Source organism: Macrotis lagotis, chromosome 4, assembly GCF_037893015.1.
Source record: "Macrotis lagotis isolate mMagLag1 chromosome 4, bilby.v1.9.chrom.fasta, whole genome shotgun sequence".
Lineage (NCBI taxonomy): Eukaryota > Metazoa > Chordata > Mammalia > Peramelemorphia > Peramelidae > Macrotis > Macrotis lagotis.
In genome coordinates this window covers 115,013,144-115,032,454 of record NC_133661.1, presented here as the reverse complement: position 1 = coordinate 115,032,454, position 19,311 = coordinate 115,013,144, and the positions used below count along the sequence as shown (strand labels likewise).

At 43.7% G+C, this 19,311-nt stretch overlaps 1 protein-coding gene across 1 annotated transcript in view; it reads left to right on the top strand.

Annotated features, from left to right (window-relative positions):
• The window catches only part of PAX2 (paired box 2), a 97,920-nt gene extending 79,946 nt beyond the window's left edge, over window positions 1–17,974 (top strand). Inside the window, exons 11-13 of the mRNA XM_074236207.1 lie at window positions 14,549–14,650; window positions 17,240–17,326; window positions 17,853–17,974. Of these exons, the coding sequence (XP_074092308.1) occupies window positions 14,549–14,650; window positions 17,240–17,326; window positions 17,853–17,974 (311 nt within the window). The remainder of the gene's footprint in view (window positions 1–14,548; window positions 14,651–17,239; window positions 17,327–17,852) is intronic.
• Window positions 17,975–19,311: the final 1,337 nt, after the last annotated feature.

The window sequence follows — 19,311 nt, the reverse complement described above, 5'->3', positions numbered from 1 at the left end:
CCTTACTCTTCAAAGCCAAGTTTTGAGAGGTGATAGAGTAGCCTAGCCTAGAATGTGGTTTCTTCCAGATCAACTAGTCAATCCTTTATGAGTCTGACCTTAGAGATTCCCTAGGCCTATCTGACCTGATAGGCCAAAGCAGTTGACAGACTTTGCCTTTCTCCAGACCTGGGCTCAGGCTGAGATCTCTCAGGAGCTATTGTAACTACCTCCAAACTGAAAGTCCCCAGGAAGATGGGAGAGGAAAAGTCAAGAAGGTCTTCCCTTTTCCTGACTGGGCCATGGAACCACCAAGGGACTGCCTAAGTCAGAGATATGGCTCAGGGTGCAGGGGGCTCCCACTCTAAGAGAAGCACTTGGCTGATACAGAAAGAGCCTCCACCTTCCGAGCTTCTCCACTCCCCCCCACCCCCAATGGCCCTGGAACAGTCCCAGCTCAGCCTGGGAACATCTCCGGCTGATCCATCTGGATCCAAGTGTGAGAAAAGTTCATTTCAGACCCAGCTTGACATTCCCAGGTGGCAAGTTAGCACTAACATCTCAATCTGTATGCGACATTTCAATCAAGCGAGAAGTAACAAAAGCAGAACCATTAACATTCGGAGCTGTTCACCAGTGGTAATGACGGGGAAACTCGCTCCGAAACTGGAAATTACCAAAAAGAGAGAAGGGGGGGGGGGGGAGAGGAGAGGGTGTGAGGTGGGGGCAGAGAAGGGGGGATGATTTTTCTACACTTAGGCCAAGATCCAATGTTTGGATTAATGGCGCCATTACCCGAGAAAGGGCTGCAGATTACGCTCATTCTTAAAATGTTTTTGCTGGCAATTAAACGGCTGCAGTTATTGATCTTTGTTGATTTTATGTCCTCCTGATTTGCATAATCTATTAAAGATGAATGATTCATGATGTGTTTATTATGGGGACAAGCAGAATTTGCTGGAGGTGCTGTCAAGGTGAGAACCTAGGTTCTGTTCAGGTCTTCATGGGCCATCTCAGAGCTCCATCCCTTATGGGTCTCTGGCCTGCCTGCCCCCTCTACTATTCTTTGCCTCCTTGGGAATCTGCTGTTTGGAAGTATTTTGAAAGTATTGTGTCTTAGGTAGACTCCCTGGCCTCTTCCCATTTTTCTGCTAAATGTATTGTTGGGAGATGTTCATACTAAGCTCTGAGTATCTCTAGGGTTAAATTAGGCTAGGGTTAAGGGGCCAAGGGGCACCCGCCAGGGAAGAGGAGGAGGAGGAAGAGGAGGAGGAGGAGGAGGTGGAGGAGGTATGAGAGAGGCTCTTAGTGTCTTTACAAATCCCCACTGAAAGATTCTTGAGAGTCTTGCTTTGTTGGAGAGTTAAAGGCTTTGGGGGAGGGGAGAGATGGGGAAGGAAAGAGATTGTCTCTGGGAAGCAGACCTAGGTACTAGCTTTCCAGGTGTACGCTAAAGATAATTTGGAAGTCTAGGTATGGCCTGCAGCCCTAGACTTGTTCTGGAGGACATCTGGCAGCCTTTTCTTCCTTGGGACACTTTGAGGACCAGCTCTAAGTCAAATAGTCCAGTAGGAAGCTCAGCCCTGTTAAGAGGGCTCGGTTTGAGGGTATTCCTACTGCATTCTGGTAAGGAGGAGATTGATTTCAAACTTAATCAGCCACTTGATGTATTTATTCCACAAGGACAATGTTAAGGGAGGGAAGTCTTTGAATTGTATGTGTATGGGTGGGTGGTGAAGAAGCAGAGGCCCAGTGGTCTAGGGCCTACTGAATCAGGGTCTCCATCAAGAATGACTAGAAGTCCTGCTATCAACTGCCCTGCTTCCTTCCCCTCTCTTTCCTTCCTTCCGCTTCTCTCTTTCCCCCGGCACCAAGAGATCAATTTTTCAGGGTGGTATTTGAAAGTTCTGCCGAGATTTTAATTTCCCTGCATCACAACTCAGCAAGCTGCCCAGTCGAGCTGGTTATTTAAATTTATCACCCACTTTCCCTTCGGCTGCTGGGCCGCTCTTAGCTCAGCCGTGCCTCTTCTCTCCAGCCCACTGCTTGAGGCTGCTGGTCTGGAACCAAGCCCAGTCTTAGAAGAGATAAGGAGTAGGGGACCAGGAAGAGGAGAAACTTGTCCGGGAGGGGCAGCCAGTCCCCCGTTCTACAGCTGAAAGTAAGACCAGCAAGAAGGCAATAGTACATTCAGGACTCAGTCAGCTCCCCCAGAGGGGAATGAATGCCCACAGAGTTCCTGCCCCAATGCCAGGAAACCCAGGAAGTAGCCAAAGAGTCCAGGGCTCAAGGGACATCTCAGTCTCCTGGGGGTAGACCAGCACAGTTGACCGAGAGGTACCAAGGGAGAGAAAAGAAGGGAAAGGGAAAGATTTCGAGATTCAAAGAATATCAGAACTGAGAGGAATTTTGGAGATCATCTAGTCCTAACTTATACATTAGGTTCTGGGGTCAAGGGTTTGAGTGAAGATAATCATCTACAGATAGCTCCGAAACCTTCTGAACTCAACACCCCCACCACCCCCCATTCTCCCCCACACCTTCTGCCTCTCCCACTGAGGCCACTGAGGAAGCCAAGCCAAGGTACGGAATTCCAAAAACAATCCTGAGACAGTCAAAGGCACGGTTCTGTGATGAATCAGGGGCATTCTGATCCCCCCACCCCAGTCAATAACTTCAGTGTCTAATGCCCATTCTTCCCTTCACCCCAAGCTCAGGGAGGTTAGGAATCCTCAGACTTGGTGTCTCTTCTTCTCTCCCCTACCTTAACCCCCACTACATTCTTAATGTCTCCCATTCCCTAGGCCCCACCTCCAGTCCCTCCCAATGAATCCTGAGAGCCTCAATCCTAAAGACTATTTGTTTCCTGTTGTTAACACCCCCCCTTTCCAATATAGTCACCTTCTCCTCTCTGGTTTCCCCCCCTCTTCCACCCCCAATAAAACAAACAACCTAACCCCTTCTTTGGGAGGAGAGGGTAATAAAGGTTCTAAGGAGTGTAGAGGTCTCCTGCCCTTGCCTGTGGGCTTAAAAACCACTGACAGGGGAAAGGAATTTCTTCTCAGAGATCACCAGTTCCCCCTCCTGCCTTGAGAAGTGAAAGGCAGCCTTGTTGGCTACGGGGAATTGTAAAGAGGAAGAACTCTTCTGATACAATCAGACCCAAATTAGAGCTCATCATCCTAGCTTGTCTATATCTCCTTCAGTGTCATGAAGGCTGTCCCAACATGGCAGCTAGACCAAAGAATTCAGAACAGGAGACTCATTCCTCTGTGTCCCTGAGAAGTCCAGTTCCCAGGCTTCAGACATTAAATATAGGGATATTTCCATAGCAATGAGTCATTAAACAAATAGTACCTATGGCCTGGACCATAGGTCTTTTTCTTTGTCTCTCCTTCCCTTCCTCTATCTGGCCTTTTTTCTTCAGCCTTGTGCAAGACAGTGACTTGTTGATGAAATAGTAGGAGAGGCAAAAGATCTGACTTCAATCTAAGGCCTAGAGAATTAACCCAAGTTCCATCTCATCTCCAACTCTATAGCTTTTCCTAACTGTAAATCCACATTTATCCCCATCACTATCCTTTTTTTCCTCTCCATATCATACAATTCCAAACTCATTATCCAATGCCAATCCAAACCCATATCCACATTCTCCAAATCCATATCCAATTGCCAACCCAAACACTAATCTTGATGGCATCCTTGATCTCCCCAAGGATGTGCTGCAGGGAGTACAATGTGGTTGAGTGTTAGAGCAGGAAGAGATATGAAATATATTTAGGAGTCATTCCTTTTCTAAATAAATTCTTAATCTTCTTCCTCTCGATGGATTTCAAATAGACTGCTCTTGCCTTTATTTCAAGATCTCACTGATTCACTCCACCTAAAGCAGGGGTTCTTAACTTTTTTTTTTCTTGGAGTCAAGAAGCCCTTTGGCAGAATAGTGAAACCTATAGACCCCCTTCTCAGAATAATGTTTTTCAAACACATAAAATAAAATACACAGGAGTCTAAAGAATACGGAGTTAAGAAGTCCTAGTCTAAAGAAATGAAGCCAGTGTGACTTGGTGTCAAATCTAAATCTTAGAGTATTTTTAAAGAAATCAATTTCATCATCAAACTAGGCTAACAACATGTCTTCTAGTCGAGGGCTTCTGTGAGTATGTTTTAATGAATAGTTAGGTTTATAGTTAGCATATTAGCTGTTTGCATGTAAACACAGCTTCTAAAGTGCTGGTACTGGAAAAGTTTGTAGCTTTTAAATGTTTTAGACCTTGTCCCTGAGATCTTGTTTATCTCATTAATTTGGCCTCTTCATAAAGAGTTTGCTGAACAAAGGGAAAGCCAATCGGTCTCAGCCTATCTGAATGATCACAACTTCCTAATTAGTGGGGTCCAAATGAATGCTTCCTGGTCTTTTGGAGCCCTGCTCTCAGAAGCTCCAAGATATTTTGGCAGGGTTTGCCTCACACTCCTCAGGCAGATGGAGAAGCCCACACCTCCAACACGTACACTCCCATTCTCTCTTACTACAATCCAGACGTCTCCTAAAATGACAGGAAGGTAAAATCCGCACCCCCCCCCCCCCCCCCCCCGCCTTTCTTCCCCAGCCTCTCAGCCCCCTAGGAATCTATCCATTTCTGTCCATTAGTACAGCCTGAAGCTTCAGGACTCTTTTGGCCCTGAGCTTTGGGAGTGAAACCCTCTGCTATTGTCACCTGGGAGAGGGCTTTGGAAGACTTCAAACTGGAATCCTCTCCTCTTCTCTGGACTGGCAGCTGGGCGGGCAGGCAGGGAGGGAGGAAATCCTGGGGCTGGTCAGAGACGAACCTAATGCGCCGGCAGCTTAAGTGGCCGTTTTCCTTGGGATTAGGGTTTCACTTACACGGAGCGGCTGAAAAACACTCCGATTTAGGAAGGATTAGAGCTGACAATTCAGTGCTCTCAGAGAACAAAATAAAGCCTGAGAGGAACTGGAAAACCTGGAGTATCAGGAGACTGTGTAAACAGGATTAGCCTCTGCCCACCCAGCATGAGGGGCTCCAGACTGCATAAGAATACCCCAGTACCCACCCCTGCCCTGAGCTCAGCTTCAGGCTGCAATCACCTTCATCGATGCCAGAGAAGTCTGTACCTCCCTTTGTGAAGTAATTTATTTCTTGTTCCCCAGCCTCAGTCTTGTTCCTGGCAGAAATCAGGTTGGGAGGAATATTTACCCCCATTACTTGGGTCTAAAGAGATCCTTTCACTGTGGTTGAGTCTAGAGCCCATTGGTGGTTAGAGAAAAGCTATATTATAGAATTTCCAGTCTAAAAAGCTGATGCAGCAACCCTCTATTATCCATTGACTGATGATTTACTCAAGACCAAGTCAAAGAAGCTTGGTCAATGATTGCTTTTTTTGGGAACCGATCGTACCTTAGGTCACTCTTCCTAGCTCTGCTTAGGAACCAGATCCACCAAGTCACAGACACTTAGCCTAAAAAAGAACTAGTGCTATAAAGTATCGACTCGAACTTCACAGGGAATGGGTTTCATCTAACCCACAGGAAATCTACCAATATAATACTTGGGGAATTGGCCGTATGTAAGAGGGTGACATGTATGGGCAAGTCGCATGGTTTTATTTCCCACAGGGAATTAGTTACAATTAATCTACAATGCAATACCGCACTGAGAAATAGACTGCAAAAAGCCATGCCCATGGATTTCATAATAGCTTATAACTAGTAACAGGGATAACAACTTAAAAGTTTTACAAACATCTTCCCAGCAGCTGAATGAGGCAGGTAGTTTGAGAGAGTTGAGCTTAGATGACCTCCGAGGTCTTTTCTAGTTCTAAATGGGGAGATCATTTGATTTTTGCAGATGAAGAAAAAGAGGTTCAAAGACATTAAAACCTTGTCCAAGGTCCCACAAAGAGTTAATAGAGGAGCTAGGATCTAGGCTGAGGTCTTTCTGACTCCTAAGTCCTGTTTTCTTTCTACTAGTGTTATTATTTTTTTACCAGTTGGTATTTTTTGAGCCCCAGAGTTAAGTCCAGAACAGGATGAGACATGGTATGGTAACATAGCTTTCAGTGAACTTAATGTAACTGGAGACAATACTAGGGATTTAAAATTTCTAGAAAATTTGAAGAGGACAGAGAGACCAGAGGTAGAAATTTAATAGTGAAGCAGAAGGACATACAATATTTTTTATAGTGCTCTCTATAAATGTAAATTGACTCAGTTCAAGAGCATGAATATTATATGTGTATATACATGTGTATTCACATGTGTGTATATCTATTCATAAACATACATTTTATATGATTGTGTATATTTATTTATTTTGGGTATAAAATTGTCATTATTTCCTTACCTGCATAATGAGGGGCTTGACTACAGTGTCAGCTTTTGAAATGTGTCAGCTTTTACATTCTATGACTCAAATGCAATATTTTAAAGTATAATTTATTTATTCAGTAAGTATAAATTTAATCATTGAATTTGCCTTTTAAGTGATTTTGTTTTCTTACAAATGGATTATCTAAATAAGTTGTTGAACTTTAGAAAACTAGACCATAGTTTTTTTTGGTTTTGAAAAGCAGTGCTAAAAGATTATGAGAAGTTTATGAGAAGCATGCTAAAAATTCAATGAAAACATTAACATTATAGTAACACAAAGTTACTATGTTTTCTTGTCTTAGATCTTCTTATATAATCATGCCAAGCAGATAGAGAATCCATTCATTGTCAGAAAATCATCTGAATAAAAAAGGATTTTTTAAAATCCTGTAAATCTAATTGAATATAACTATCTCATGGTACTTTGTCTAATCCTGTTTTTTGATAAATATGTTATTATTGCATATTCTGATCTTTATTTTCCATCTTCAATTTGATTCAATAATTATGTTCTGGGTGCTAGGGGAGGGATAAAGTTTAGATAAAACACAGCCCCTGCCCTGATGGAGTTTGCGGTCTAGTGTGGGGATAAGCTACATAAAAAGATAGCTATAACATATGAGTATTATTAATTCATAGACTTCTGAAAACTGAACCCTGAATTGAGACTACTTTCACCATATGTTAATTGACTGTTCCTAAGTTATTCTTTTTCTAAGTGGACATTGTTTTCTGTCCTATCCTTCAGAGGGTAGACATCTGAAGCCAAACAAATAGCTCAGAGACAGACATTGTGCAGGGCAAGACCTTCCCACCACCATGTTACAGAAGGTGTGTGTTTGGCAGGATCTTAGAAAGTTTTTCCTGGATGAAGCATCCAAATGTGCCCCCTTTTCTACACCATTTAAACAGAATGTTTAATCTCTAAAACCAATGTCTGAGTGTTTGTTTTGTAATCCAGTCAAATGCAAAATCAGGGCTAAGTATCAAACTTACATGTTTGCCTTTGAATCTTGGATCCAGGAGATTTGCAGCAGTTGATTTGATCTGGACCATTTGGTAAGGAATGCCTGACATAAGTGCACTGTCTGATTTGGATGCTGTGATTGCTGAAGGAATTGTCTTTAGAATCTTCAGGGAGTTCTGTATTTGAACTCAGAAGACATCCTCATCTAACACAGCAATCCTTACACTTTTGGGTACTTTAAGATCCTCAACTGTTAGTATTTCTTGAAGACGGTCTTTATTTTTTAGTAAAACTCTCAAAGGACATTACCACTCCACCCCATTGGTTTTACACCAGTTTCCATGCCACTAATTTATTCTTTGCATTCCACTTGCTGTTTCTCAAACAGAATTCCCAGTATGAGTAACATTCACTTGCTTGATAATTCAATTCAACAAACATTTATTAAAAAAATATTCTATACATTGTCCTGCAAGTAACATGTGGATATTTCTTTGTTATGCATTCCCATGAGGCTTTCCCAGGGGTTACCTGCAATTTCAATTGTTACCTTCCCTTCCTTATGTAGAACTTCATAGATTTTACTGCTGACATGCCCTACAATGCATTGGTTTGTTCCCGTTTCAGTGCTTCCATTAAAACACAAACACACACACACATACACATACACAGACACACACCTGATTAAGGTGTGAATACCACCTAGTCTATGATTCCTTTTCCCTTCACATTAGTCCATCCATCCGTAAGCATTGTAAAGAGCAAGGCTGTGCTGATTCTTCCCGGCAGATTCCAATACCTATTCATATGATGATCTTAGTATTTTACAGACTTTTTCCCAAGATGCTCTTTCAGTTATTGACAGTGGCAGTTCCAGAAGAATAGACTCCTTTGACTAGAGTTGGTCAATGTATTCCTGATCTTTTGGCTTTATCTCTAAGTGAGGATACTGACATGCCACTTAACTATCTGCATTCTATGGTGACTTGAAGATACTGTGAATGGACAGCTCTTTGTAATGAGACCCATTCATTAACTTATTCCTATATTCAAATATTTTGGTATACTTACTATGTGCAAAGTCCTGTGATATTAGGGATAGTAACAGCCTCAGATTGAGTCCTGAGAAGAATGATCTGTACTTTTTGCAATATGGTCCTTCTCACAAACACCCACAAAGAGTAGCTTTATGGTCCACAGGACACATCAACATGTAAGACTGTGTCTGGAAATTCATTTTTCATTTGATGGCAATGCATTTTAGAGATTCATGAAATTTCAAACTGGAAAGGGAAGTCAGAATCAACTAGTCCATCCCCTTATTTTACAGATGGGAAGCTGAGGAACAAAGAGAGACAATAACTTGCCTCAAGTCACACAGTGAGCTAATGGAAGATCCATGAGCAGAACCCATGTCTCTTGATTCACAGTTTAGGGTTCTTTCTCTTCACTGCACTATATTTGCAAATCATGATTTTTTTTTTTCCTATCAGAGTAACTTACAGTATGGGAAAAGTTTCCATATGTTAGAAGTTGGTCTTACAATTTTGATGGGGAAAAAGTAATTTAGTAACTAGCTTGCTTATAAACACAAGGCTCCCTACAATCTGCATGTACATGTTAGATTAATGGTATCCCCCAAGTATTAACTATAAGCAACTTTCCAGCCCTGCAGGCCCTTCTGGCTTCACTGCTAATTTGGGTAGATGATTTTGCACAAATCAACAGATTACTAAAATTTGTACAATTTATGAGATTAGGGAAATATGCTAATGAAGTTGAAATAGTTTCATAGGAGTTCAGATAATTTAAACTCTCATAACCTATCTTTATTCATGGAGTATGTATTTTCTCAGCCCCTTTGTAGATCCAATGTAGCAGAGCTGGGAGGATACAAGTTCCAATTTTCATCTAACGCAAAAAATCTTTAAAATCAATCCTTACTCCTCTCTGTTCCAAGCCTTATTTCTAGTATCCACAGGAATGAGTGGATGCTACTTTCAAGATCGTGGGATTTAAAGCCAGAAGAAACTTTAGAGATTTCTAGTCCTAGAATCATAAAATATAGAATCTAGAAACTAGAAGGGATGACAAAGAATCTTCATTATAATATCCCGATCAATTGCCAACCTTTGATCTAAAACCATTCATTAGGGAGTGTCTATTAACTCCTAAGGCAGCTTACACCATTTCTTGATGGTTCTAATTGTTGGGAAGTTTAGTCTTAAAACAAACTATCCTCCTCTTCTACCATTCTTTTACCCATTCATTGTTCCTGTGTGCTCTCTGTAACTAAATTGAATAAGTCTATTCTATCTTCCACATTATAGCTTAACATATACTTGAAGGTCACCAACCTGGCATCTCCTAAGTGTCTTTCCCCCCCTAGCTAAATAACTAGTTTCAAATGACCCTGCTCCATTACAGCACAAGAACTCTTCAGTTGGTCACCATATATTTACTGAGCAAGTCCTACTACATCAGTTTACAAATGAGGACAATGATGCTGAGATAGTGACTTGTACTTTGTATATTGTCACAATGTCCAAATTGGAATCTGAACTTGGGTCTAGGGGACTCCAGATCCAGGTCTCTATCTACTATGCTACTTAGCTCAAATGATGCACACTTTATAGTTTAGAAAGGATTTTCCTCATAGTATGAGGTTGGCAGTGATTTGGCAGATCTGTTGCTCTTTCTTCTACCTAGCACTTTGTCCTTATGACTGAAATATGTTTTCCAATTTCTAGATCAAAATTCAATAAGAGGAAAATGACCAGAATTTTAAAAAGTAAATGTTGGTATCTTCTGAAGGTCAAAACACATCTTACTAATACATTTAATTAAATTCAATAAACAAGTATTAATCACCTGATAGGAAGATACAAAACTTAGATAATACAGGGTCTCTGCCTAGTGTTACAGTTTCCGACACAAGAACAGAAGGCAAAGTAACAAAAGAGGTACAAAGAGAATTCTTTGAGAGGTCTAAGGAGGGAAGGATCATGAGTTTTAAAAGTTAGGATTTCAGTAGGGTGAGGAAATGTGTGAGCAAATGCATAAAAGTGGGAAAGCATAGTCACTGGCAAATAGAAAGCATTTAGTAATTGCTCATTGGTTGATAGAACTAAGCTCCTTGTGGGCAGGGACTGTCTTGCTTTTTGTATTGGTATTCCCAGTGCTTAACATGGTGTCGGGAAGGTGGTAAATGCTTAACAAATGACCTTTCATTCATTCAAAGAATAGGACCTGTTTATGGGATAACAGATAATCTGCTTTGTCTGAACTATAGAGTACAGGGAGAGGGAGTAATATAAAGATGGCACCAAATTGTGGAAAGTTTGGAATCCCTGCAAAAAAATTTGAAACATTATATGGTCATCACTGGAATAGTATTAAGGAGTTTTGATTTAAAAAGGGACAATACCAATATCTACATAAAGAAGATGAGACTGGAGATAGAGTAGTTATTGCAACTGTCCAGGTTAATGACAGTGAAAGCCTATTATTCTAAGGTAGCAACACTGTGATAGAGAAAAGAGGATGCATGGGAGAATTATTGCAAAAGATGAATTGATGGGACTTGGCAATTCTGATGTGAGAGATGATGGAAATGGAAAAGCCAAGTGTTTCCCCAGTGTGGAAAGATGAGACTGGGAAAAAGGTGGTGACACTGACAGAAGCAGTGAAGCCAGAAAGAAAAACAAGATTAAGACAAATAATAAGCTTAATTTTAGACAAATTAAAATTGAGGTGTTGATGAAACAGCCCAGTGGAAGAGTCCTGTAAGTTGCTGGAAATATGGGAAGAGAAGTCAGGACCAGAGATGTTGATTTTATAGTCTCATGAATTTAGGTGTTGATTGTAACTATGGAAGATAGGACCAAAAGAGATGTTGTAGAGAAAGCAAGATCCAAAGGAAAGAAACAGTGGAGGGATGGTGAAAGAAGTAGGAGGAGAAGCAAGGGAAAGTGTCCCTGAAACCAGGGAAGGAGTGAGTATATAGAAAGAAGGGTTGTAAACAGCATCAAATGCTGTCAAGACAGTGAGAAGAATGAGGACAAAGAAAGGTCCCTGGATTTACTGATTTTGAAATTTCTGATGAATTCAGAGAGTAGTTTCAGTCAAAGATAGGGACTGAGTCAATAGCATTGTTCCATACTACTGCATTTCCTTTTATAGAAGTTTACAGAACTACTGAATATGTTAATACTGAAACAACTTTGCACAAAAATCTTTCTGCTGCATATTTTAAAAATAATTTTCCAAACATCATGCATCAATACATTTAGAAAGTTATTTCTAAATTATATCTAAAAATTAGACATTTCTATGAATTGAAAGATTTTTGTGCAAAGCTCTTAGTATTTTCTTAAATATATTATTCTTTATTCTAAAATAAGCAAAATTCATAATTTTATTTTGAGAGGAAGAGAGAATGTTTGTCCCTGAAATTTCAACCCACTTTTTTTTGGCCCTTATATCTAGTACAGACATAACAATGAGAGAATAATTAAATGTTAAATTGTGTGGTACTGATTACCAGCACAATTAATCAACAGGTATTTATTGAGCACCTGCTATGTGTTTATTACTTTGGGAAATACAGAAAAAGAAGACATAGACCCTCCCCTCAGGGAGCTTGCAGTCTACTTGAAAAGGGCAAACTATTAAATCCTTAATTGTGTAGGGCAACATTTCAGTGCTCAGAAAAGAGATATCAATGAGACCTGGAGAAGTTTAGGAAGCTTCAAGAGTCAAAATTTTGAACTGAGCCTTTAAAGATGAAAAAGATTTCAGTAGTCAGAAAGAGGAGACCACTGTCATTACAGACACAAGTAATAACACAAAAAAGTTGTAGGTCTGAAAAAAAGAACATAGCTCATGTTTTGGAGACAATAAGAATATCAGCCTAATTTAACTTGGGGGGCATGCTAGAAAGTAGTAAAATGATACTAATGAAGAGGATATAGGATCAGACTGTGGAGGGCCTTGAATGGCAGGCAGAGTTTAGATTTGCTGTGGTGGGAAAGAGGTGCCTGGTTCTTGAAGGTTCTTGAGAAAGGATGTGATCTGATGAAAATAATGATTGAGGACTTTTAATTTGCTAGGGGTATATAGTTTGGAAGAGTACTTCTCTAGAGTCAGGGAGCTCATTTGGAAGGTTGTTGAAGGAATCTAGATATCAGGTGATCTGAAGGTCAATTTGGGAGTAGAAGTGAAAAGGAAGGCATTAATTTAAGAGGCATCAAAAGAAAAATTGACAGGACTTATTAATTATATGTGGGAGGCAGGGTATGAATGAAGAAGCAGAGATGACTTCAGAGTTTCATTATTAAAAAAAAGGAGGATGGTGGTACCATTAACAAAAAGAGGAAAGTTGGGGACAGGGACAGTAAATTGATATGTAGAGAAAAATAACTTAAGTTTTAGGTTAAGTTTAAGATGCCAGCAAAATGTTTAAAAATATTTTTTTCTAGCCCTGTGATTTCATCAGTATTGGAAGCTCCTATTTCTGATGAAGATTTGTCTTAGTTGTCAACAAGTACTAAGAGATTAAGGAGTTAAGTGACTTGTTCAGGATCACACAATCAATATGTATCGAGTAGGGCTTGAACCCAGATCATCTTAGGTGAGGTAGTATAATAGATAGGGTACTATATTTGAGGGCAGAAAGACCTATGTTCAGATCACACCCTAAATATCAACATACCTTGCTGTATCATATGACCCTAGGCAAATTATCTTTCTGTTCTTCTGTCTCTTCATCTCTAAAGCTTAATTTCAATGGTTTTCAAGGACTTTCAAGGACTTTCTTTGACACATTGACTGGGTCAGCTATGTCAAATGCTTCAATGAGGTTGGGGAGAATGAGGAGTTAGAAAAGGCCATTTTGTTTGGTCATGGATGATTTACAGGAAAAGTTTCAGTGTAGTGGTGAAATCAGAAGACCAGTTATATAGGAAGTAGAATGAAAGGATAGATTAAGAATGAGAAGGTGCCAATGGAAAGGTTTAAGTTAGCAATGGTAGAGGAGTAGTAATCTAGAAAGTTTTGGTGAAGTTGAGAGGGAATGGAAGTCATGAAGTCTAGGTCTTTCCCTAGGAAACAATTAAAGTAATATATTTAGAGAAGAGAAAGAACACAACTTCCCTTAAGTCAGGGATGATGAAAGCCTCCATCTTCTTTAGTGAAGTAAGAGGTAAAGTCATCTACTTCAAGGAGTCACCAAGACCATTTCTCCAACTCACATTGTATGTTTAAGTTTATAATTAATTTTCATTCAATTTGTATAAGTATCTGATTGCATAATTTTCCAAAGAAACACACTATTTCTCTACATAATCGACCTTGGATGACTGAGTATGAAATACTTGGGTTTCTCTGTGAGCTTGTGTTGAAAGCTGGACAGCATACATTCATAATGAACCAGATTTACCTGGTTCTAAGAGCCTTTAGCAGGGCTTTGCTTTTGGGGATCAGGAGCAAGAAAAACTCCTAAGTGCATCAAAAATCGTTCAAATTCATTTAAATGAGATACAAACAAACAGCAAAACAAATCCCTCTTCGGCCCCAAACTGACTCAGACCCTACTAGCACTTGTCAGAGAGAGAAACCAGACAACATCCACAGTGAGGTTATATCCTTCAGAATTCAGGAAGGGACATTGTGGGAAGGGTCAGTAGGATGGGGGATGTGGAAGTTCTTTTTCCCTAGAACCTTAGAAGTTGTTGGAGGGATGAAAATTGGGAGGTCCAAGGGTCTACTGTGATGTTACCAGAGAGATTACTACTGGGAAGAAGCAGTGGAGGGACCAGGAAATCAAATCAAGAGACATTTGTTCTTACTATGAGGATTTAAAAAAAAAAAGGCAAATTCATTCTCTGACCTAAAGAAACTCAAATTGTGATGGGGAAACAACATAAAACAAATATGGGAATTAATCAAATATATAACACATACACATATACATATACATATATATATATATATATATATATATATCAAATGGTAATCAAAGTCCTTACATCCAACCCCATATCCTGTGTTTCTCTACTGCCCCCTATGAAAACATGCTAACCAGACATACAAAAGATATACACATACATAGGTACAGTCTCACAGTTCATATATGATCATATGGCAGTTTCTTTTTCATAGAGTGACCTGGTTCGAGTACCAGCCCTTCATCCCCATGCCTTGTCTCTTTTCAGGTCGTGACATGGCGAGTACCACCCTGCCCGGTTATCCCCCCCATGTTCCCCCCACTGGCCAGGGAAGCTATCCCACCTCTACCCTGGCAGGAATGGTGCCTGGTAGGTGATAAAAGTCACAGTCAAGGGCTGGGGAGATGGGGAGGGGTCACATGTGGGGAAACTAAATCATAGATGTTCTGTGAGTAGGTTTTCTTTCCTAACCTTCACCCTTAGTCACATGACTTCCATCCCTGCTATTCCCAAAGGGTGGTTTCTTTCTGTGTTTTCCTTCCCTTCCTCTCCTTAGTGTAGGCTGGATGGAGCTTAGGCCTGGAAAAATTCCTTTTGCAGGGGTACATATCTGCCCCCCCCACCACCACAGTAGGATCACCTCATCCTTATCCTGCTTTCCCTATCAGTGCCCAGAAGCCACTCCAGGCCCTGGTCAGCTATCTGACTGCATATCCAGAACATAGGGCCAGGCCAAGCTGAGGTGGCTTTGAAAAGCCTACCCTGGTTTCCATGGAAACCTGGAGTCAAGCACCATTTCTAGACAAATGTCAGTCACCTAGACAAAGCCACCCTGGCTAACACCAGGCCCCAGTGGAGAGGCTGGGAAGAGCAGTGCAGAGCAGCACCCTCTTCCCTCATCTGTCAGGAGACAACCCCTAAGAAGGCAGACCTTCAGGATATGTGGAGGGTCAGAGGGGCTCTAGCTCTAAGGGAAATAAGCCAGAAATAAAACTACTCCTAGAGATGCCCCAGTATGGGAGGTATCATCTGATAGTTATCTATATATACAACCAGCAGTTAACTTTCCCCTTTGTCTAAAAGAGACAAGGTTTGCTTGCAGCATCTCAGAGGGAAGTAGGTGGGATTTCCCCTGGTTGTAACTTTGTCCCTATTTTTCCAATGACTCAAGGATGGGGCACTGGAGAACAAGTTGGGTTTCCTGTTGGTGTAACCCATCCCTTCTGTGGAAACCCTTTTGCCAAATTAAAGAGGGGTGGGACTAGGTCCCCTTTCTCCTTCATACCCTTGCCCTTTGATGATTTCCATTCTCCTACAAGCTGGAGACTTGTAATCTGATTTAGAGGGGCACATCCATAGTATTGTCTGGCCCAGACCTCACCCTGTAGATATAGAAGGGTACTGAGGGAATCGGGGACACTGGCTATGGAGGAGATGATGAAACTGGAGAAGGAAACCTCAAGGGAGGAGAGCTGAGATGAATGGGGGATGGTATGAGGACACTGGTAGAAGGTAGGAAGTGAAGAGACCCCCTAGGAGGAGTAAGGGAGCAAGCAGATAAGGGCAAGGGAGGGTGAGGGGCAAAGTGAGTCTGTGGGAGGGAGTTAGGGAGCCCATGACTGGGGGTATAAGGAAGTGAGGGAGGGTGAAGGGAGGTAGGGGGTGGGAGGCAGGGGAGCCGCAGTGGCAAGAGGGGAGTCGTTAAACAGAATCCAGTGCTGATGAGGAAATTACACTTGTTTCATTAGCGATCGGGGAAGGAGATAGCTCAGTTCCTCTTGGTCACAGTTGAGCTCAGAAGCTCATTATCCTGCTGCACGCATGCTTTCCCTCCTCGTCAATAAACAGGCTTTCCAGTGGCTGCATCCCCCCTCCACCCCCACCACTACCCCCCCAGCTCCCTCTCTGAGAGGGGCTCCTTCTCCTCTACTTAACCTGCGCTGCGGGATCAGTGTAAACAGTCTGGGGTCATCACACAGGAGAAAGGGTGAGAGAAAAACTCAGAGGCCTGGCCTTTCTGAGGGGAGAGAGAAAGGGAGGAGGCGGGGTGGGGGGGGACAGGCAGGGCCAGCTCCTGGGTGACATCCCCCCCACCCCTAAGCGTTTGGAGAGCTTGCCCTTTTCTTCAAGGATCCCAGAGGCCCTAAGTGTTGGTCTTCCTCCCCTTGTTAGATCAAAGCAATGTCCATCTTCTTCCTGTCTTGTATTCTAAATCTCTTCTCCAATCCCTTGAAGTCCTCAAGAACCATTCTCAACCATAATATAGTGGGTTCTGCCCAAATTGTGATTTCCTCTGGGTATAACAAGGGATAAGAAGTAGTAACTGAGCTTTTTCTGTGTCCAATGAGCATGGTACACTGCTACCTTCCTCCCCGCCCATTTCAGACCATTCTCAATAAGCACCAATTGTGAGAAAATGGGTCTCTTGCCCTCTGGTCCATTCTTGGCAATGAAACTCAGAAATCTAAGTTAGATGGATGGCCCAAGCCCTTCAGCTTGGTTTGGCCTATGGACACATCTCAAGTCTTCCTGCTGATTCCCACTAAACATAGCCATCATCCCCAGTAACAAGAGCAGCAAATGGTGCCTTCCCAGCCTATAAAGGGAATCATCTTAAGAAAAGGAGAGGAGCAAACCAGAGCCTTGCTGACTGGCATGCATTCACTCCCCAGCAGCCTTTGGATATATTATTGGCATCTAGCTACCTCTGTGCTGGGGGCTCTGGGACCAAAGCAAAATGGGGTTTCCTCACCCCATTCAAGAAGCTCTCTCTGTCTTTCCTTCCAAGTCATCATCTATCTATCTGCCTGGGTTAAGCCAGGTCTGGATGTCAGGGAAGGAGGCTTTTCAACTTCAGGTGACTCAACTGCCCTTCCTTTGAAGATAATGATGCTGTCATTTAAAGTATCTGCATCCTCAGGACTCACTTGGCCCCTGTCTGCTCTCCCTTCCCTGCAGGAAGCGAGTTCTCAGGCAATCCCTACAGCCACCCTCAGTACACAACCTACAATGAGGCCTGGAGATTCAGCAACCCGGCCTTACTAAGTGAGTACGGCCACCAGAATGTCTTGTCTGTCTGCTCGCCTGCCCGTTCCCGATTTTTGGTCCCACTCATGTCCACAATGGGGAAATGAAGGGAAGGTGAGGGGGAGAGAGGTTAACTCGGACCTGCGATTCAAATCACACTGCTCCTTCGAAGAGACTAGTCCCCCTTCTTCCCTCCTCCTGTCCCAGACGGGCTGGGCAGGACAGGCCAACTTAAATAAGTGCACTTGGGTCAGTAATTCTGTCTCTGGAGGTTTCAGCAAATGGGTGATGGCCTTTCTGATCCTTGTTTGTTTGTCTGGTGGGCCCAAAGGACTCGATCCTTCCAATCTATCGGGTAAATCGGCTGAGAGGCCGGAGTGCCAAGGTCCCCAGAGCGGAACATTTCGGCCCTTCTCGCCCCCCCCACGTCACAGCCCCGGGGGTTTTCGGTTTGAGTTACTTTTCCTTTTTGTTCTCCTGTTTGTCCTCTCACCCAGCCCATTCTTCTCCTGTGTTAACTTCCAGGTTCCCCTTATTATTATAGTGCCACCCCCCGGGGCTCCGCCCCTGCCGCTGCTGCCGCTGCCTATGACCGCCACTAGTTACCGCGGAGACCACATCAAGCTTCAGGCCGACAGCTTCGGCCTGCACATTGTCCCCGTCTGAAGCCCGCCCGCCCGCTCGCCGCTGGCCTCTCTCCCGCCGCCACCCACGGAGGGAGGGAGGATCCACGCCACGCCACGCGACGGGACGGGACGCTACGCCTCCCCGTTGGCCCCTGTCCTCCCCAGTAGCCTCTTTCCCTCCCCACAGTCTTTCTTAAAAATCCGGGACCCTTTGAGACGGGCCGGGCTGAGTCTCGGGAGGACCCCGCGGACCCCGCCTCTTGGCCCTCTCCGACCTCCGCCTCACGGCCCTCCACCGTCTTCTCCAGGTCCGCCCGGAGCGGGGCCGGGGGATGCGCCCCGGCCTGTCGGGCGCCCGCCCCCTCCCCTGCCGTTGCGCCTGCTCGGGCCGGGCAGGGTCTGGTGGCGCTGGCCAGGGTCTAGCACCCCCAGCCTATTCCGGGTTTGCTGGTCTGGGCCTGAAGGCCAAGTCGGGCGGGCCAGACTAGAAGAGCGGGGACAGTAATCACGCCCCGGCAACCCGACCCGGGCAGGCCCGGCCCGGCCCCTTCCCTCCCCAGCCCGCAGCCTGCGGAACCAGAAGGAGAAAGAGCGACGTGGTGTTAAGCCGCCTGGCCGGGAAGACTTGGGGAAAGAAAGTCCTGAACAAAAAAGTTATAAACTAAAGGAAAGAACTACTCGCCCGATCCCTAGTGCGCTGGGCTCCCCCCAGCCCAGGACGTAAGGGGGAATGTGATGCAGAATGTCTGTGGGCCTGGAGTCCCACGAGACAGTATCTCTGCTGACGGGACGCAGGGCCGAAGGCCCTTCCAGCTAACTGGACTGAGTCTGGTTCGTTCCTCCTCCCACCAAAACCGCCACACCCTACACCATCACTATTGCCCCTGTTGCTGTTTGGAGCTATTTCCCACCCTAGCCCTCGGGGGCTTCCCGGAGCCCAACGACCCACTTAATCCTGCATCTCAGAGCCTCCTGCCACCCCCCCACCCCTCCATCTCAGCCTTTACAATCGTGTTCGATCTCGGTTGGGCTGGGTCACCATAGAGCCATGGGTCCCAGCCCGCGTCCCAGAGCTTGGTCCCAGCTCTGATTCTGGACATAGTCCCTCGGTCTGGGGCTGGCCAGGTGGAATAGCCCTGGACCAGCAGGGTCTGCTCCTCCTCCCCCCACGGAGCCAAGTCAGGGGGTTTGGGGTCCAAGTCGGGTAAGCATAGGGCAGTGTCTGAGCTCTCGCTGCCTGAGATAGGTTTGGGGGGGTCAACAGGACCGCCATTAGTCTTTTATCAGCGAGGACTGGGCAGGGACCTCAAATTCTACAATTATTTAATATTATGGTATTTGCAAAAAGAAAAAAAAAGCCTATGGCTGCTGCTTTAT